The sequence below is a fragment of the Loxodonta africana genome, chromosome 9 (genome assembly GCF_030014295.1).
Source record: "Loxodonta africana isolate mLoxAfr1 chromosome 9, mLoxAfr1.hap2, whole genome shotgun sequence".
Lineage (NCBI taxonomy): Eukaryota > Metazoa > Chordata > Mammalia > Proboscidea > Elephantidae > Loxodonta > Loxodonta africana.
Window position 1 is genome coordinate 92,209,602 of NC_087350.1, and position 16,402 is coordinate 92,226,003.

A 16,402-nucleotide genomic window follows, 5' to 3' on the forward strand; every position below is an offset into this window, starting at 1 on the left:
TGGTTAGCAGCCAAGCTCTTAACCACTGTGTCACTAACTCACTGAAAAATACTGTTACTGTAGAATTGATTTTGACTCACAGTGACCCTATAGGACAGAGTAGAACTGTCCCCATAGGGTTTCCAAGGAGTGCCTGGTGGATTCAAACTGCTGACCTTTTGGTCAGCAGCCATAGCTCTTAACCACTATACTACCAGGGTTTCCACTGTGTCACTAGGCCTCTTCATATATAAAAAAAATGAAGAGGCCTAGTCTGTGTCAATAATCACTTTAAATGAGACACTGTCCGAGTGGATAAGAAAGAATGATTAAACTATATGTTGTCTACAAGAATTCCTCTTTAAGTATAAAGACACAAACTAAAGGTAAAATGATAAAGATATACCTGCTAACCTTAATCAAAAGAGGCTAAAGTAGCTATATTAGTTTTAAAAAAAGCAGATTTTGGAGTGAGAAAACCTGTCAGGGATAAAGAGGGACATTATATAATAACAAAGGTAACACTTCTGCAAGAAAACACAGCAATCCTCAATGTGTATGTGTTTAGCAACAACAACAAAAAAAAAAGAACTTCAAAATGTATAAGGTAAAACTGATAGAACTGTAAGGAGGAATAGATAAATCCACAATTAGTGTTGGAGACTTCAACACCCCTGTATCTGTAACTGACAGATCTGGAAGGCAGAAAATCAATAAGGATAGAGCTAAACTGAAGAGCACCATCAATTAACTGGACCTGATTGACACCCATAGAATATTTCATCCAACAACAACAAAACATTCTTTTCAACTTCATATGTGAAACAGTCACCAAGACAGACCACATTCTGTGACATAAAATGGACCTTAACGATTTTGTCATTATTTTTATAGTTGTTAGCTGCTGTCTAGTTGGCCCGATTCTTGGCGATCACATGCACAGTGCAATGAAATGTTGCCCAGTCCTGCACCATCCTTGTGATTGATTGCGAACTGCAGGTTTTCACTGGCTGATTTTTCAGAAGTAGATTGCCAGGACTTTCCTCCTAATCTGTCTTAGTCCAGAAGCTCCACTAAAACCTGTTCAGCATCATAGCAACATGCAAGCACCAATCTAACAGAGAGGTGGTGGCTGAATACAAGGTGGACTGGCCAGGAATCAGACACAGGTTCCCACCTAGAAGGCAAGAATTCTACAACTGAACAACCACTGCCCCTTAACAATTTTAAAAGAATACCAATCATGTAAAGTATGATCTCAAACTACAATGAAATTAAACTAGAAGTCAACAACGGAAAGATAACTGAAAAATACCAAAATATTTGGAGATTAAACAGTACACATCTAAATAATATGTGATGAAAGAAGAAATATGAAAAGAAATTTTAAAATATTTTTTTACCAAACGAATATGAAAATTCAATTTATCAAATTTGTGGTATGCAGAGAAACCAGTAGTTCGGTAGAAATCTACAGCACTGCATGCACATATTAGAAGAAAAGAAAGATCTAAAATCAATAATCTAATTTTTCACCTTACAAAACTAGGGGGGAAAATCAAATTATATCCAAAGTAAGCAGAAGAAAAGACATAATAAAAATTAGAAGAAATCAATGAAATTTAAAACACTAAAATAATAAAGAAAATCAATGAAACCAAAAGATGGTCCTTTGAAAATACCAATAAAATTTATAAACCTCTAGCCAGGCTAACCAAGAAATAAAAAAGAAAGAGAAAATACAAACAACTAATATATGAAATGAAAGAAAAAAATCACTAATAACTCCATGGGCATTAAAAGGATAATAAAAGAATATTATTAACAAATCTATGCTTCCACATCTGATAACTTAGATGAAATTGGTCAGTTCATTGAGAGACACGAGCTACCAAAACACAGACAAGGAAAACAGATCATCTGAATAAAACTTTATCTATTAAAAAAATTAAATCAATAATTAATAACCTTCCAAAACAAAAAGCACCAGACTCAGATAGTATCATTGGTGAATTCTATCAAACGTTTTATGAAAAAATGATACCAATTCTCTATAATCCCTTGTGGAAGGGATTACAGAAGCAGAGGGAACACTTTTTAATTCATTCTATGAAGCCATCATCAACCTAATATCAAAACTAGACAAAGACAGTACAAGAAAAAAAAATTAAAGACTAATATCTCCTATGAAACCCTGGTGGCACAGTGGTTAAGGGTTCAGCTGCTAACCAAAAGGTTGGCAGTTCAAATCCACCAGGAGCACCTTGGAAACCCTGTTGGACAGTTCTACTCTGTCCTATATTGTCGCTATGAGTCAAAATCGATTCATACAGGTTTGAGTAATACAGCTTTTTTTTTTTTAAATCTCCTATGAACATAGACGCACAAATTGTCGACCAAATATCAAATTGAATCTAACAGTGTATAAAAACAATTATATATCACAAGCAAGTGAGATTTATTCCAGGTACACGAGGCTAGTTTGGCATTCAAAAATCAATAATGTAAATAAATGAACAAACTAAAGAAGAAAAATCACATGATAAAAACTACCAGCAAACTAGGAATAGAGGTCAACTTCTTTGACTTGATAAAGAACATCTAGAAAAATACCACTAGAATGCTCCTTAGAAACAAGGATGGGAAGACTACGTCTCAAATACTTTAGATATGTTATCATGAGGGATCAGTCCCTGGAAAGGACATGATGCTTGGTAAAGTAGAGCGTCAGCAAAAAAGAGGAAGACCCTCAACAAGATGGGTTGACACAGTGGCTACAACAATGGACTCAAGCATAACAACAATTGTAAGGATGGTGCAGGACTGGGCAGTGTTTTGTTCTGTTGTACATGGGGTCACTGTGAGTCAGAATTGACTTGATAGCACCTAACAACAACAACAACCAAGCCTCATAGTTAATGGTAAGAAAATAGATACTTTCCACCTAAAATCAGGAACAAGGCAAGGATGCCCCCTTTCACCACTCTTACTCAACAATGTACATTGAAATGTGATCATTACACTATTGTTTTCCAGATAGCTCTTCTTCCCCAAAGCTCAAATAAATTACATTTAAGAAATTCAGGAGGCAGGTCCAAGATGGTGGAGTAGTCAGAAGCTTCCAGTGGTCCCTCTGACAACAAAGACCCACAAAAACAAGTGAATTGATTATATATGACAATCTAGGAGCCCTGAACATCAAAGGCAAAACTGAGGAATGCGATTGAGTGGCAAAGGGAGGGAGAGATAGTTCAGAAGCAGCGAGGAGTTGTCAGATCTGACCAGTGAGAACCAGCACCCTGTAGGCCAGATAGGCTGGCGTGAGCAGTGAGGCAAGCAGTGGCATCTGGGATGCATTTTCCACATTGGGAGAGACTGAAAGGCAGAGAGTCTTCTCAACCCTTCAGAACCAGTGAGAAGCGGCCCTCAATTGGCAAAGGATAAGTATATGCATCTAATCTACTGTGTGAATCAAAAGTCATCCCATTTTGGAAGAATCTCTCTCCCATTTATCTGCTCCTGCCCTGTTCTGCACTGGTCCCAGGTTGGCTTCAGCGATTGTCACTTCCCCTGGGCAGGATATAGGGCCCGTCACATCCTCTGAGCCATCTCTCAGCCTGTGTATTCCTTCCACCTTCTTTTTTTTTTTTTTATTAACTTTTATTGAGCTTCAAGTGAACGTTTACAAATCAAGTCAGTCTGTCACATATAAGTTTACATACATCTTACTCCGTACTCCCACTTGCTCTCCCCCTAATGAGTCAACCTTTCCAGTCTCTCCTTTCATGACAATTTTGCCAGCTTCCCTCTCTCTCTATCCTCCCATCACCCCTCCAGACAGGAGATGCCAACACAATCTCAAGTGTCCACCTGATATAATTAGCTCACTCTTCATCAGCATCTCTCTCCCACCCACTGTCCAGTCCCTTTCATGTCTGATGAGTTGTCTTCGGGGATGGTTCCTGTCCTGTGCCAACAGAAGGTCTGGGGACCATGGCCGCCGGGATTCCTCTAGTCTCAGTCAGACCGTTAAGTATTCCATCTTCTTTTGATGCTTCCTGCGTTGTTTAATATTTTCCCCATTGAATCCTCCACTATTGCAACTCGAGGCTTCAATTTTTTCTTCAGTTCTTTCAGCTTGAGAAACGTCGAGCGTGTTCTTCCCTTTTGGTTTTCTATCTCCAGTTCTTTGCACATGTCATTATAATACTTTACTTTGTCTTCTCAAGAGGCCCTTTGAAATCTTCTGTTCAGTTCTTTTACTTTATCAATTCTTCCTTTTGCTTTAGCTGCTCAACACTCAAGAGCAAGTTTCAGAGTCTCTCTGACATCCATCTTGGTCTTTTCTTTCTTTCCTGTCTTTTCAATGACCTCTTGCTTTCTTCATGGATGATATCCTTGATGTCATTCCACAACTCTTCTGGTCTTTGGTCACCAGTGTTCAATGCGTCAAATCTATTCTTCAGATGGTCTCTAAATTCAGGTGGGATATACTCAAGGTCATATTTTGGCTCTTGTGGACTTGCTCTGATTTTCTTCAGTTTCAGCTTGAACTTGCATATGAGTAATTGATGGTCTGTTCCATAGTTGGCCCCTGGCCTTTTTCTGACTGATGATACTGAGCTTTTCCATCATCTCTTTCCACAAATGTAGTGAATTTGATTTCTGTGTGTTCCATCTGGCGAGGTCCATGTGTACGGTCACCATTTATGTTGGTGAAAGAAGGTATTTGCAATGAAGAAGTTGTTGGTCTTGCAAAATTCTATCATTCAATCTTCGGTATTGTTTCTATCACCAAGGCCATATCTTCCAACTACTCATCCTTCTTCGTTTCCAACTCTTGAATTCCAACCACCAGTAATTATCAATGCATCTTGATTGCATGCTCGATCAATTTCGGACTGCAGCAGGTGATAAAAAGCTCCCATTTCTTCATCTTTGGCACTAGGGTTTGGTGTGTAAATTTGAATAATAGTCGTATTAACTGGTCTTCCTTGTAGGCGTATGGATATTATCCTATCACCGACAGCGTTGTACTTCAGGATAGATCTTGAAACTTTCTTTTTGACTATGAATGCAACACCATTCCTCTTCAAGTTGTCATTCCCAGCATAGTAGACTATATGATTGTCTGATTCAAAATGGCCAATGTCAGTCCATTTCAGCTCACTAATGCCTAGGATATCAATGTTTATGCGTTCCATTTCATTTTTGACGATTTCCAATTTTCCTAGATTCATACTTCATATATTCCAGGTTCCAATTATTAATGGATGTTTGCAGCCGTTTCTTCTCATTTTGAGTCACGCCACATCAGCAAATGAAGGTCCAGAAAACTTTACTCCATCCACGTCATTAAGGTTGACTCTACTTTGAGGAGGCAGCTCTTCCCCAGTCATCTTTTGAGTGCCTTCCAACCTGGGGGGCTCATCTTCCAGCACTATATCAGACAATGTTCCGCTGCTATTCATAAGGTTTTCATTGGCGAATGCTTTTCAGAAGTAGACTGGTCCTTCTTCCTAGTCTGTCTTAGTCTGGAAGCTCAGCTGAAACATGTCCTCCATGGGTGACTCTGCTGGTATCTGAATACCAGTGGCATAGCTTCCAGCATCACAGCAACACACAAGCCCCCACAGTACAACAAACTGACAGACACATGGGGGAGGGGGACATAACCATAATAAATATTTATGCAACAAATGACAGGGCTCCAAAATACATAAAACAAACTCTAACAGCACTGAAAAGAGAGATAGACAGCTCCATGATAATAGTAGGAGACTTCAACATACTACTTTTGGTGAAGGACAGAACATCCAGAAAAAAGCTCAATAAAGATGCAGGAGATCTAAATCCCACAATCAACCAACTTGATCTCATAGACATATACAGAACACACCACTCAACAGCTGCAAAGTATAATTTCTTTTCCAACACACATGGAACATTCTCCAGAATAGACCACATATTAGGCCACAGGATTCAAAGCATCAAAATATTAAAAAATATCTTTTCTAATCATAAAACTATAAAAGTAGAAATCAATAACAGAAAAAGCAAGGAAAGAAAATCAAACACAGGGAAACTAAACAACACTTTGCTCAAAAACTACTGGGTTATAGAAGAAATTAAGGACAGAATAAAGAAATTCACAGGATCGAAGGAGAATGAATGCACATCCTACCACAACCTTTGGGACACAGCAAAAGCAGTGCTCAGAGGTCAATTTATAGCAATAAATGTACACATACAAAAAGAAAAAAGGGCCAAAATCAAAGAACTATCCCTAAAACTTGAACAAATAGAGAGCAGCAAAAGAAGCCCTCAGGTACCAGAAGGAAGTAAATAACAAAAATTGAAGCAGAATTAGATGAAATATAAAATAGAAAAACAATTGGAAAGAGTTAGCAAGTCCAAAAGCTGGTTCTTTGAAAAGATTAACAAAATCGATAAACCACTGGCCAAACTGACAAAAGAAAAACAGGAGATGAAGCAAAAAACCTGAGAAAGAAATGAGATGGGCAATATCACAAAAAACTCAACAAAAATTAAAAGAATCATAACAGAATATTATAAAATATTGTACCCTAACAAATTTGAAAACTTAGAGGAAATGAACAAATTTCTAGAAACACACTACCTACCTAAACTAACACAAACAGAAATAGAACTAAATAAACCTATAACAAAAGAAGAGATTGAAAAGGTAATTAAAAAACTCCCAAATACAACAAAAACCCTGGCCCTGACGGTTTCACAGGGGAATTCCACCAAACTTTCAGAGAAGAGTTAACTACACTACTACTAAAGGTATTTCAGAGCATAGAAAAGGATGTAATACTACCAAACTCATTGTATGAAGCCATCATGATCCGGACACCAAAACCAAGAAAAAACACCACACAAAAAAATTACAAACCAATATCCTTCTTTAACATAGACACAAAAATCCTCAACAAAATTCTAGCCAATAGAATTCAACAACATATCAAAAAAATAATTCACCATGACCAAGTGGAATTCATATCAGGTATGCAGAGATAGTTCAACATTAGAAAAACAATCAATGTAAGCCATCACATAAATAAAAGACAAGAACAACATGATCTTATCAATTGATTCAGAAAAGGCATTTGACAAAGTCCAACACCGATTCATGATAAAAAAAAACTCTCAGCAAAACAGGAATAGAAGGGAAATTCCTCAACATAATAAAAGGCATTTACAAAAAGCCAACAGCAACATCATCCTAACTGGAGAGAGTCTGATAGCATTGCTCGTGAGAATGGGAACCAGGCAAGGATGACCTTTATCACCACTCTCATTCAACACTGTGCTGGAGGTCCTAGGCAGAGCAATTAGGCTAGACAAAGAAATAAAGGGCATCCAAATTGGTAAGGAAGAAATAAAAGTATCTCTTTTTGCAAATGATATGATCTTATAATAGAAGATTTCAGCAAATTATAAGGACACATGAAAAACATACAAAAACCAGGTGGATTCCTCCCCACCAACAAAGAGAACTTTGAAGAGGAAATCATCAAATCAAGAACATTTACAACAGCCCCCAAGAAGATAAAATGCTTAGGAATAAATCTAACAAGAGACATAAAAGACCTATGCAAAGAAAACTACAAGCCACTAGTTAAAGAAACCAAAAGAGACCTCATAAGTGAAAAAACATACCTTGCTCATGTATAGAAGACTCAACATTGTGAACATGTCAATTCTACCAAAAGCTATCTACAGATACAATGCAATCCCAATCCAAACTCCAATGGCTTTTTTTTTAATGAGATGGAGAAGCAAATCATCAACTTCACATGGAAAGGGAAGAGGCTCCGTAGGAGTAAAGCATTGCTGAAGAAGAAGAAAAAAGTAGGAAGCCTCATACTACCTGATTTTAGAATCCATTATACCGGCAGACAAAACAGCCTGGTACTGGTACAACAACAGATATACAGACCAATGGAACAGAATTGAGAATCCAGACCTAAATTTATCCACCTATGAGCAGCTGATATTTGACAAAGGCCCAAAGTCCGTTAATTGGTGAAAGGACAGTCTCTTTAACAAATGTTGCTGGCATAACTGGATATCCATCTGCAAAAAAAATGAAACAAGGCCCATACCTCATATCATGCACAAAAACTAATTCAAAATGGATCAAAGACAAATATAAAATCTAAAATGATAAAGATCATGGAAGAAAAAGTACAGACAACACTAAAAAAATTTAAAAAACACTAGGCACCCTAGTACATGGCACAAACAGAATACAAAACATTACTAACGATGCATAAACACAAGATGAGAAACTAGACACCTGGGAGCTCCTAAAAATCAAACACTTATGCTCATCAAAAGACTTTATCAAAAGAGTAAAAAAATCTACAGACTGGGAAAAAAAACTTTGGCTATGACAAAGCCAATCAGAGTCTAATAATGTAAAATCTGCAAGATACTGTAAAACCTCAATGACAGAAAAACAAATAACCTAATTAAAAAATGTGGCAAAGGATATGAACAGACACTTCACCAGAGAAGACATTCAGGTGGCTAACAGATACATGAGGAAATATTCAAGATCATTAGCCATTACAGAAATGCAAATCAAAACTACAATGAGACACCATCTCACCCCAACAAGGCTAGAACTAATCCAAAAAACACAAAATAATAAATGTTGGAGAGGTTGTGGAGAGATTGGAACACTTATACACTGCTAGTGGGAATGTACAATAGTACAACCACTTTGGAAATCAATTCTATGCTTCTTTAAAAAGCTAGAAATAGAACTACCATATGATCCAGCAATTCCATTCCTTGGAATATATCCTAGAGATATAAGAGCCTTCACAATAACAGATATATGCACAACCATGTTCACTGCAGCATTGTTTACAACAGCAAAAAGATGGACACAACCAAGGTGCCCATCAACAGATGAATGGATAAATGAATTATAAATTAATTTATTCATGAATTATAAATGAACTATTCACACAATGGAATATTTTGCAAAAATAAAGAATGATGAATCCGTGAAACATCTCATAACATGGAGGAATCTGGAAGGCATTATGCTGATTGAAATTAGTTGCAAAAGAAAAAATACTGTATGAGACCACTATCATAAGAATTCAAGAAATGGTTTAAACACAGAGGAAAACATTCTTTGATGCTTACAAGGGTGGGGAGGGAGGGAGAGGGATATTCACTAGCTACATAGTAGATAAGAATCATCTTAGGTGACAGGAAGGACAACATACAATACAGGGGAAGTCAGCACAACTGGACTAGACCAAAAGCTAAGAAGCTTCCTGAATACAACCAAACACTTCAAGGGACACAGTAACAGGGGTACGGGCTTGTGGAACATGGTTTCAGAGGACATTTAGGTCATTTGACATAACAAAATTTATTAAGAAAAGGTTCTGCATCCCACTTTGGTGAGTGGCAACTGGGGTCTTAAAAGCTAGTGAGAGGCCATCTAAGATACATCAATTTGACCCAACCCACCTGGAGCAAAGGAGAATGAAGAATACCAAAGATACAAGGAAAACATTAGCCCAAGAGACAGAAAGGGCCACAGAAACTCCGTCAGCCTGAGACCAGAAGAACTAGATGGTGCCCAGCTACCACCAACAACAGCCCTGACAGTGAACACAACACAGAGGCCCTGACGGAGCAGGAGAAAAGTAGCGTTCAGAACTTGAATTCTAATAAAAAGACCAGACTTAATGGTCTGATTGAGACTGGAGGGACCCTGGAAAATATGGCCCTCAGACTCTCTGTTAGCCCAGAACTGAAATCATTCCTGAAGCCAACTCTGTAGACAAAGATTAGGCTGAACTATTAGACATAAAATGATACTCATGAAGAGTGCTTCTTGGCTCAAGTAGACACACAAGACAAATGGGCAGCTCCTCTCCAGAGGTGAGATGAGAAGGCTAAAAGGGACAGGAGCTGGTTGAATGGACATGGGAAATCTAGGGTAGAAAGGAGGAGTGTGCTGTCACATTATAGGGATAGCAACTAGGGTCGCATAACAATGTGTGTATAAATTTTTGTATGAGAAAGTAATGAACTGTAAACTTTCATTTAAAGGACAATAAAAAAAAGTTGAAAAAAAAAGAAAAATTCAAAGGACTATATAATTTTTTTTATACAATGATAATTGTGGTTATTTTCTTACATGTTATACATTCCATCATCAGTAGTTTCAGAATATACTCCCTAAAGATTCCTGACCATTACTGGGTTCTCATTCATCACCATACATTTGTTAACTGTTGTTTCTCCCTCCATCCAGCCTCTCTGTAAGAAATTTCTCCGGACTTGGTTAGTGCTGCTGTTTTCCCATACATTTATGTGTGGATCTTTGTTTTTACCATTAGCACACTGTGTTATCTTTTACTCCATGAAAGTGAGGGAGATCTCCACCACTGATTTCCCCTTTACATGTTACCTTCAATTAGAAGCTCTGCTTGTCTTATTAGGAAATGGCTTACCTTTTTCCAGCTTGTCTAAGAATATCTAAAAGCCAAAGTATTTTTTCTCTCCTCTTGAAAAAGCCTGTATTGCAAATTAAACTGGGAGGCTGAGGTAAGGATAAAAATGGTAGATGGGCCACCAGGTCTGGGTCAAGATAATGGATCATGGAATGAGGTAGAATTATTCAGTATTGGCCAAGCATTCTCTTTACACTATCCATTCCAAAAGCAAGTGTGTGTATTATTGACTGAAAATATCTTACCTGTAACTTATATTTTCTCTTGAAGAACACTTTGTCCTCAGTCCTAGCCACTGGCCCATCAAGTTTCTTAGCCCCCTTGGCCACCAACTTTGGATTCTAGTACTAAGTCGACCCCATTAGTTCATGTGCTTTTAGATCTCATCATGTGAAAACTCTTTAGGGTATCATCTAAAGATAAAATTACCTACCCAAGGGAATATAAAATCAGTGGAGAGACACTGATTTTAAGCCCTAAATCAAGGCACATCCAAGGATTTTAATTAGCCTTCCATCTTCTGATTTATCAAATTCCCAGAGACTAACTTCTGTATTACACTAGAAAATGGTTGTTGAAAGCCAGTGGCTGAAGTATATAGAATTTGGAATCAGACAATATGAGTTATTCTATAACTACTAAGTTTTTTGATGGGAAGGATTGTTTTACATCTATGAGTCTATGTTTTATCTGTACAATGGAGAAGATAATCTCTCAAAATGTTGTGACATAAGGATTTGCAATAATGCATTGAAATGTTTAGCACAATATTTGTCACATACCAAAAAAAAAAAAAATCCAGATTCAAACTGCAGATCTTTTGGTTAGCATCCTGAGCTCTTAACCACAGCATCACCAGGGCTCCATGTGTCACATACTAAACCCACCAAACCCACTGCCATCAAGTCAATTCCAACTCATATCAACCCTACAGGACAGAGCAGAACTTCCCCACAGAGTTTTCAAGGAGCAGCTGGTAGATTCAAACCATTGACCTCTGGTTAGCAGCCTGAGCTCTTAACCACTGAGCCACTAGGGCTCCATTTGTCACATGATAAACCCACCAAACCCACTGCCATTGAGTCAATCCCAATTCATAGTGACACCACAGGATTTCTGAAGTTGCAACTCTCTACAGAAGCAGACTGCCACATCTTCTCCTGTGGAGCCGCTGGTGGTTTCAAACTGCCAACCTTTATTTAGCAGTCGATCACTTTAACCATTGCACCACCAGGGCTCCTTATTTGTCACATCGTGAGCATATAATTAATGGTAAAAAAAAATTTCCCTCACAACCTCCCACACCATGACTATCCCTCACCTGAGGTCTAAATTGTACCACTATCCCTTTAGGAATCCCCACTTTCTTGGCTTTCAGAAGGTCATTGTCATACACTATATTAGAAAATAGGTAACCCATGCTCTGAAAACTCTGCAAAGCAGCCATAATTTCCACCAAATAACAGAGAACATTCTTTTACAAAGACCCTTAAACTGAAGGCAGTGCATGTTTTTTTGGCTGATTTCCCAGTAGTGGGCCTGAGAGGATAGCCTATGATAACTGTGGTTATATTCTTATACATTAAATACTCCATCATCATTATTTTCTGAACATGCCCTCTAAAAGTTCTCACTCATCCTCATATATTCCTAAACTGTTGTTTCTAGTCTCCTAGCTCCAGTCTCTCTGTAAGAAGAAAGACAGAAAATGGTCACACAGCAAGGCTAGATAAATCACCCTACAAAGGTAGCCAAAATTTCTGGAAAAAATATTAAAATTATCAATTATTATATATTATATTAATTTATCAATTATATGTTCCTTAATTCCCAACTGTTCTGCTACCAATAGGGACTGGGACTCCAAGGCACTCTGGGTCTTTTTTACTTCTTCTGTAAAAGTAAACTTTGGGTTAAACAATCTCTAATATCCTACATGATCTCTTTTATCATGCATCTTGTTATATTTCACCTTGAGCTCTTCCACAATACTTGATCGTGTGGTGTTCTCACTCTCCCATCTGTTTGGTAATTCACAATAATATCCAGATCAGTAAGAATCCAAGCACTTCCTGTTCTTACATTCAGATGTGAGGAAAGGCAAATCAAAGTCTTAGTCCTTCTGCTCTTTCCATTCTCTCATCTTGCCAAGAAATTAAAACTTCTGAGGGCATTCCATTGAGAAGACAGGTTGTGGAGGTTACTGAAGGCTGGGAAGGCTTTGGAACTTTCACGAAAGATGAGTAAATAGTACTCCAATGGTCAGGAAGGGTGTAAGAATCTACTTAAGGATACAAGAAAGGAAGTGCTAAAGAAACACTTTCTCTGAGACATCTTCCTACAGAGAACCCTGCTTTTGTGAGCTCAAGACTTCTCTCCTTCGTTGTGTTCTACGCTCAGAACTCAGGTATCTGCTCCCCAGCTGGCAGTTCCCTGTCTCTGGAATGAAGGATAAAAGTCAGAAAACCTCTTAAGATTCTTAGGAAAATGAGATTGCTTAAAAGTGGGATGGGAACAGAGGGAGCGGTAGAGTCAGACTCTCTAGTACAAGGCTCTCATTCCTGGATTTTTGAAGGAAAAGGAACTAAGTGAACCAGTTGCCAAGACAACCTGCTGTTCGGGAGTGGGGTTCGGGGCAAGGAGATGGGTGACTTGTGGTTACTCTTTCTCCTGTCCCTATCCCTACTGGCTTTCCATGGGGTCAAAGGCTGTCTGGAATGTGATCCCAAATTCATAGAGGATGTTAGGACCTTGATAGAAAATATGGTACCCCCAGAAGTCCCTGGCCGAAATTATCTGCTTGAACGGCAGATTAAGGAGATGACCCATATAAGCTCCAAGTTCTCCCACAGGGACAAGATGCTTCGGGTGTTGGGTGAGGGATGCTTGAGCCCCTGAGAGTTTTGGAAGTTGAAGGGAGAAGGGAGGCAGGGAAGCGAGCACCTGGGTCCACAAAATTTCCTCCACAGATGTAATTATCCTCTCACATGTACCTTTCCCCTTCCTCTCTAGATGTCCAAAATGTTGTCAACTTGAGATCATGGCTGATACAGCAATTTGAGACACTGGGAGAGGGAACATGGAAAGGTGAAGTACTGTTAGCAATGTTAAAAATTTGTATTGCCCAATCAAGTATGTGGAAAGTTGACCGGGGAAGGCAAGGCAAAGCAACTAGGATTAAATTCTGAAGGCAAGGGCCACCCCTGCTTTCTGATGCTCCTTCCACTCCCTCTTAGGTGCCTTTATCCTTCAAGGCAAGCTTCTCGAAATCCGGCAAAACCTGGAATCCAAAATGAAAGAAACGTTAAAGACCTTCTCTGAAGTTGGTAATAAAAGATGCCTATCTAGAAACACTGGAGGAATAGGAAATTAGGGGTGAGAGGAGGAATGTAGTTTCACGTTAGGATGAATTTAGAATGGGTGAAAGGGTTGTTGGAACTAAGAGGATAACTAAATAAGGGCTATTTTGGTGTAAATATGGTAATATGTAAGTTGACGGGAGCTCATTACAACTTTCTGATTCTCTTCTAGCTTGTTCTGAAGATTGCAGTGAGTACAGTACATTTGATGCCTTGAGGTTTCAGCCCATATTTTCCCATTTCCTTTGCTCTATATGACCCTATCTCTCCTACCTGTCATGTTCAGACCCCAATTCCTAGGGTTGTGGTTATAAGAGGAAATGCCAGTAACTGACAATGAAATCTAGCTTATGAAGTCTTGGACATCCCAGAGATTTTGAAGGTGTTCAGAAGCCTCTTAATGTATAATTTACAAACTATTATTCCAATAAAAGCTAAGTCATATTTTCCACATCTTCCCCCAGAGATCTGACTTGCATTACACAAGGTTTTGACTCATCAAGAATCTTGATTATTAGGGGAATGAGAAATTAACAGCAATGTGACCTTATGAGTCCTGAGGATGCTTGAGATCTAATCTATACTTGATGTCTGAATTAAGGAGCCTTAATGGCATGGCCCCCATCTGACTATCTTCCCCTCTTTCTCAGTTGTGACTGAAGGTCCCGTTCTGGATTGTTGGACCTGTCTTCGTATCACCACCCATTGCTTCCGAGGGGAGTATTGTGGAGGTAATAAAGATTGTGGTATGACAGATTGAAGGTCCAGGGATCAAGGGAGTGGGTTGTTCATTGATTTATTCAACAAATATTTGTTGAGCACCTTCTACGTGCCCATAATTGCAGGTCACTCTAATGGTATTTGTTTTGTTTTAAAACACTAAAATACTAGGCAAAATTTGTACCGGTATGAATAACTTGGCACTAGGCCAATTTTGAAGAGCTGAGACATGAAAAGGTTAGAGGCTGGAGCAGCAGCGGAGAAATTAGGCTAGGGGCAGCAAGGGCAAAAATGTCACAGAGCCTAGGTTTCTTAGAATAATGAAGGGCAGAATAACCAGGGAAGAGTAATAAAAGTGGTAAACAGGGAAAACTGTTTGAGGTTAAAAGAGTCCTCTATTCTGTATGTAGGTCTCAAGTTATTATTTGTCTTCTCCAAAACTCTCTTTTTTCTTCTTTCTCTTTCCAAAAGATGATTCAAGGAAGGCTGAGAGTCGAGAGATAGCGCTATTTCTGATATTGCTGACAGAAGCTGTAGTACTGGGAAGCACTTTGTTACTGTGAGTTCTCTGCCCTCCACTCAAACACTGAGTCAAGCATACTTTTGGCAAAGAGACTGCCCAATATCCTCTATCAATGTAAATAAGGGTAAAGGAGTCCATGCAAAATATGCCTATGATAGACAAAAATAAAATGGATAAAAGTTTGATGGGATAGCATTTGGGACATAAAGAGAAGGAATGATGAAACACGAGGAGAACTTTTACAAGAAATATCCAAAACTGAAGGACAAAACAACTGTATAATTGTTTTAAATAATTGGGATACTGATCTTGAAGCTGGAATTATCTTCTTTCTCTACTCTAGATTCCATATTTGTGTGTCTCATCGGAGGAAGATGAAAGCAATACGAAGATCACTAAAAAAATACTTGGAGAAGAAACTTGAAGAATTAATGGGGATGGCAGAAGAGAAGAAAGGGAAAGATTTTGGGACCAGAAAATAAATACATAGACACAGACAGGAGGTCTTTCATGAATCTCTTAAGTGTTTGCTCATGGAAGAAAACTGGGAATCAAGCCATTTTGTGGTCATAAATCCACAGTATTTTAGAACTGGGTAGAACATAAAATTTATCTTAGTGAAGATCCTCATTGGTATATGAGGCAATAGAAGTAATGAGAGAGTATATCCCTACTTAATGATACTTTTATATATAAGAGATATTGTTACAGAACTCGGATATCTGACATGAAAGTTATATGTAGTTTGAAATGTAATAAATGTGACAATATGGTTATAAAAATTTGTTTAAATACAAGTAGTTAAAGTCCATATTTTCCCCATCCTCGAGAGCAAAAAGTTGTACAGATCTTTTAAGTTTTGCCAGTCTGATAAACATATCTGTGAGTAAGACTCTCTTTTCACATGATTCAGTGCCATTTGAACTGACTCTAAATTGAGTTGTATATTCATATGTTCTGCTGATTTTTATTTCGATTGTTTTTTTTATTTGTAATTATAAAGAGGTACTTCCATAACATAGACATTAATTCTATTATCTCCCTTGCAGGTACTTTTGGTTTATTTTTCCAAATATATTTTTTGTCTAGTGAGTATTTAAGATGTTGTTTGAGCTACCTACCTACCTACCTACCTATTTCTACTTCTAGGTCCATAATTTTTGCACAGTCATCTTATGTCTATCCACTTAACAAACTTTCTTAATTATATTTTTTAAACTAGAGTTTCTTGTGTTTTGTAAGTATTCAGCCATGCCACTGTCCCAAAGAATTTTGTTATTGTCTTTTCTACTACTTATGCCAATTAT

General features: G+C 38.1%; 1 protein-coding gene across 1 annotated transcript; it reads left to right on the forward strand.

The window, feature by feature from the left end:
- The first annotated feature begins 12,702 nt into the window (after window positions 1-12,702).
- Window positions 12,703-15,952, forward strand: IZUMO3 (IZUMO family member 3). Its single transcript, XM_010588048.3, has 6 exons — window positions 12,703-13,368; window positions 13,506-13,580; window positions 13,730-13,819; window positions 14,503-14,583; window positions 15,044-15,131; window positions 15,439-15,952. Exons 1-6 carry the CDS (start codon window positions 13,137-13,139, stop codon window positions 15,575-15,577), a joined length of 705 nt encoding a protein of 234 aa, XP_010586350.1. The 5' UTR covers window positions 12,703-13,136; the 3' UTR covers window positions 15,578-15,952.
- Window positions 15,953-16,402: the final 450 nt, after the last annotated feature.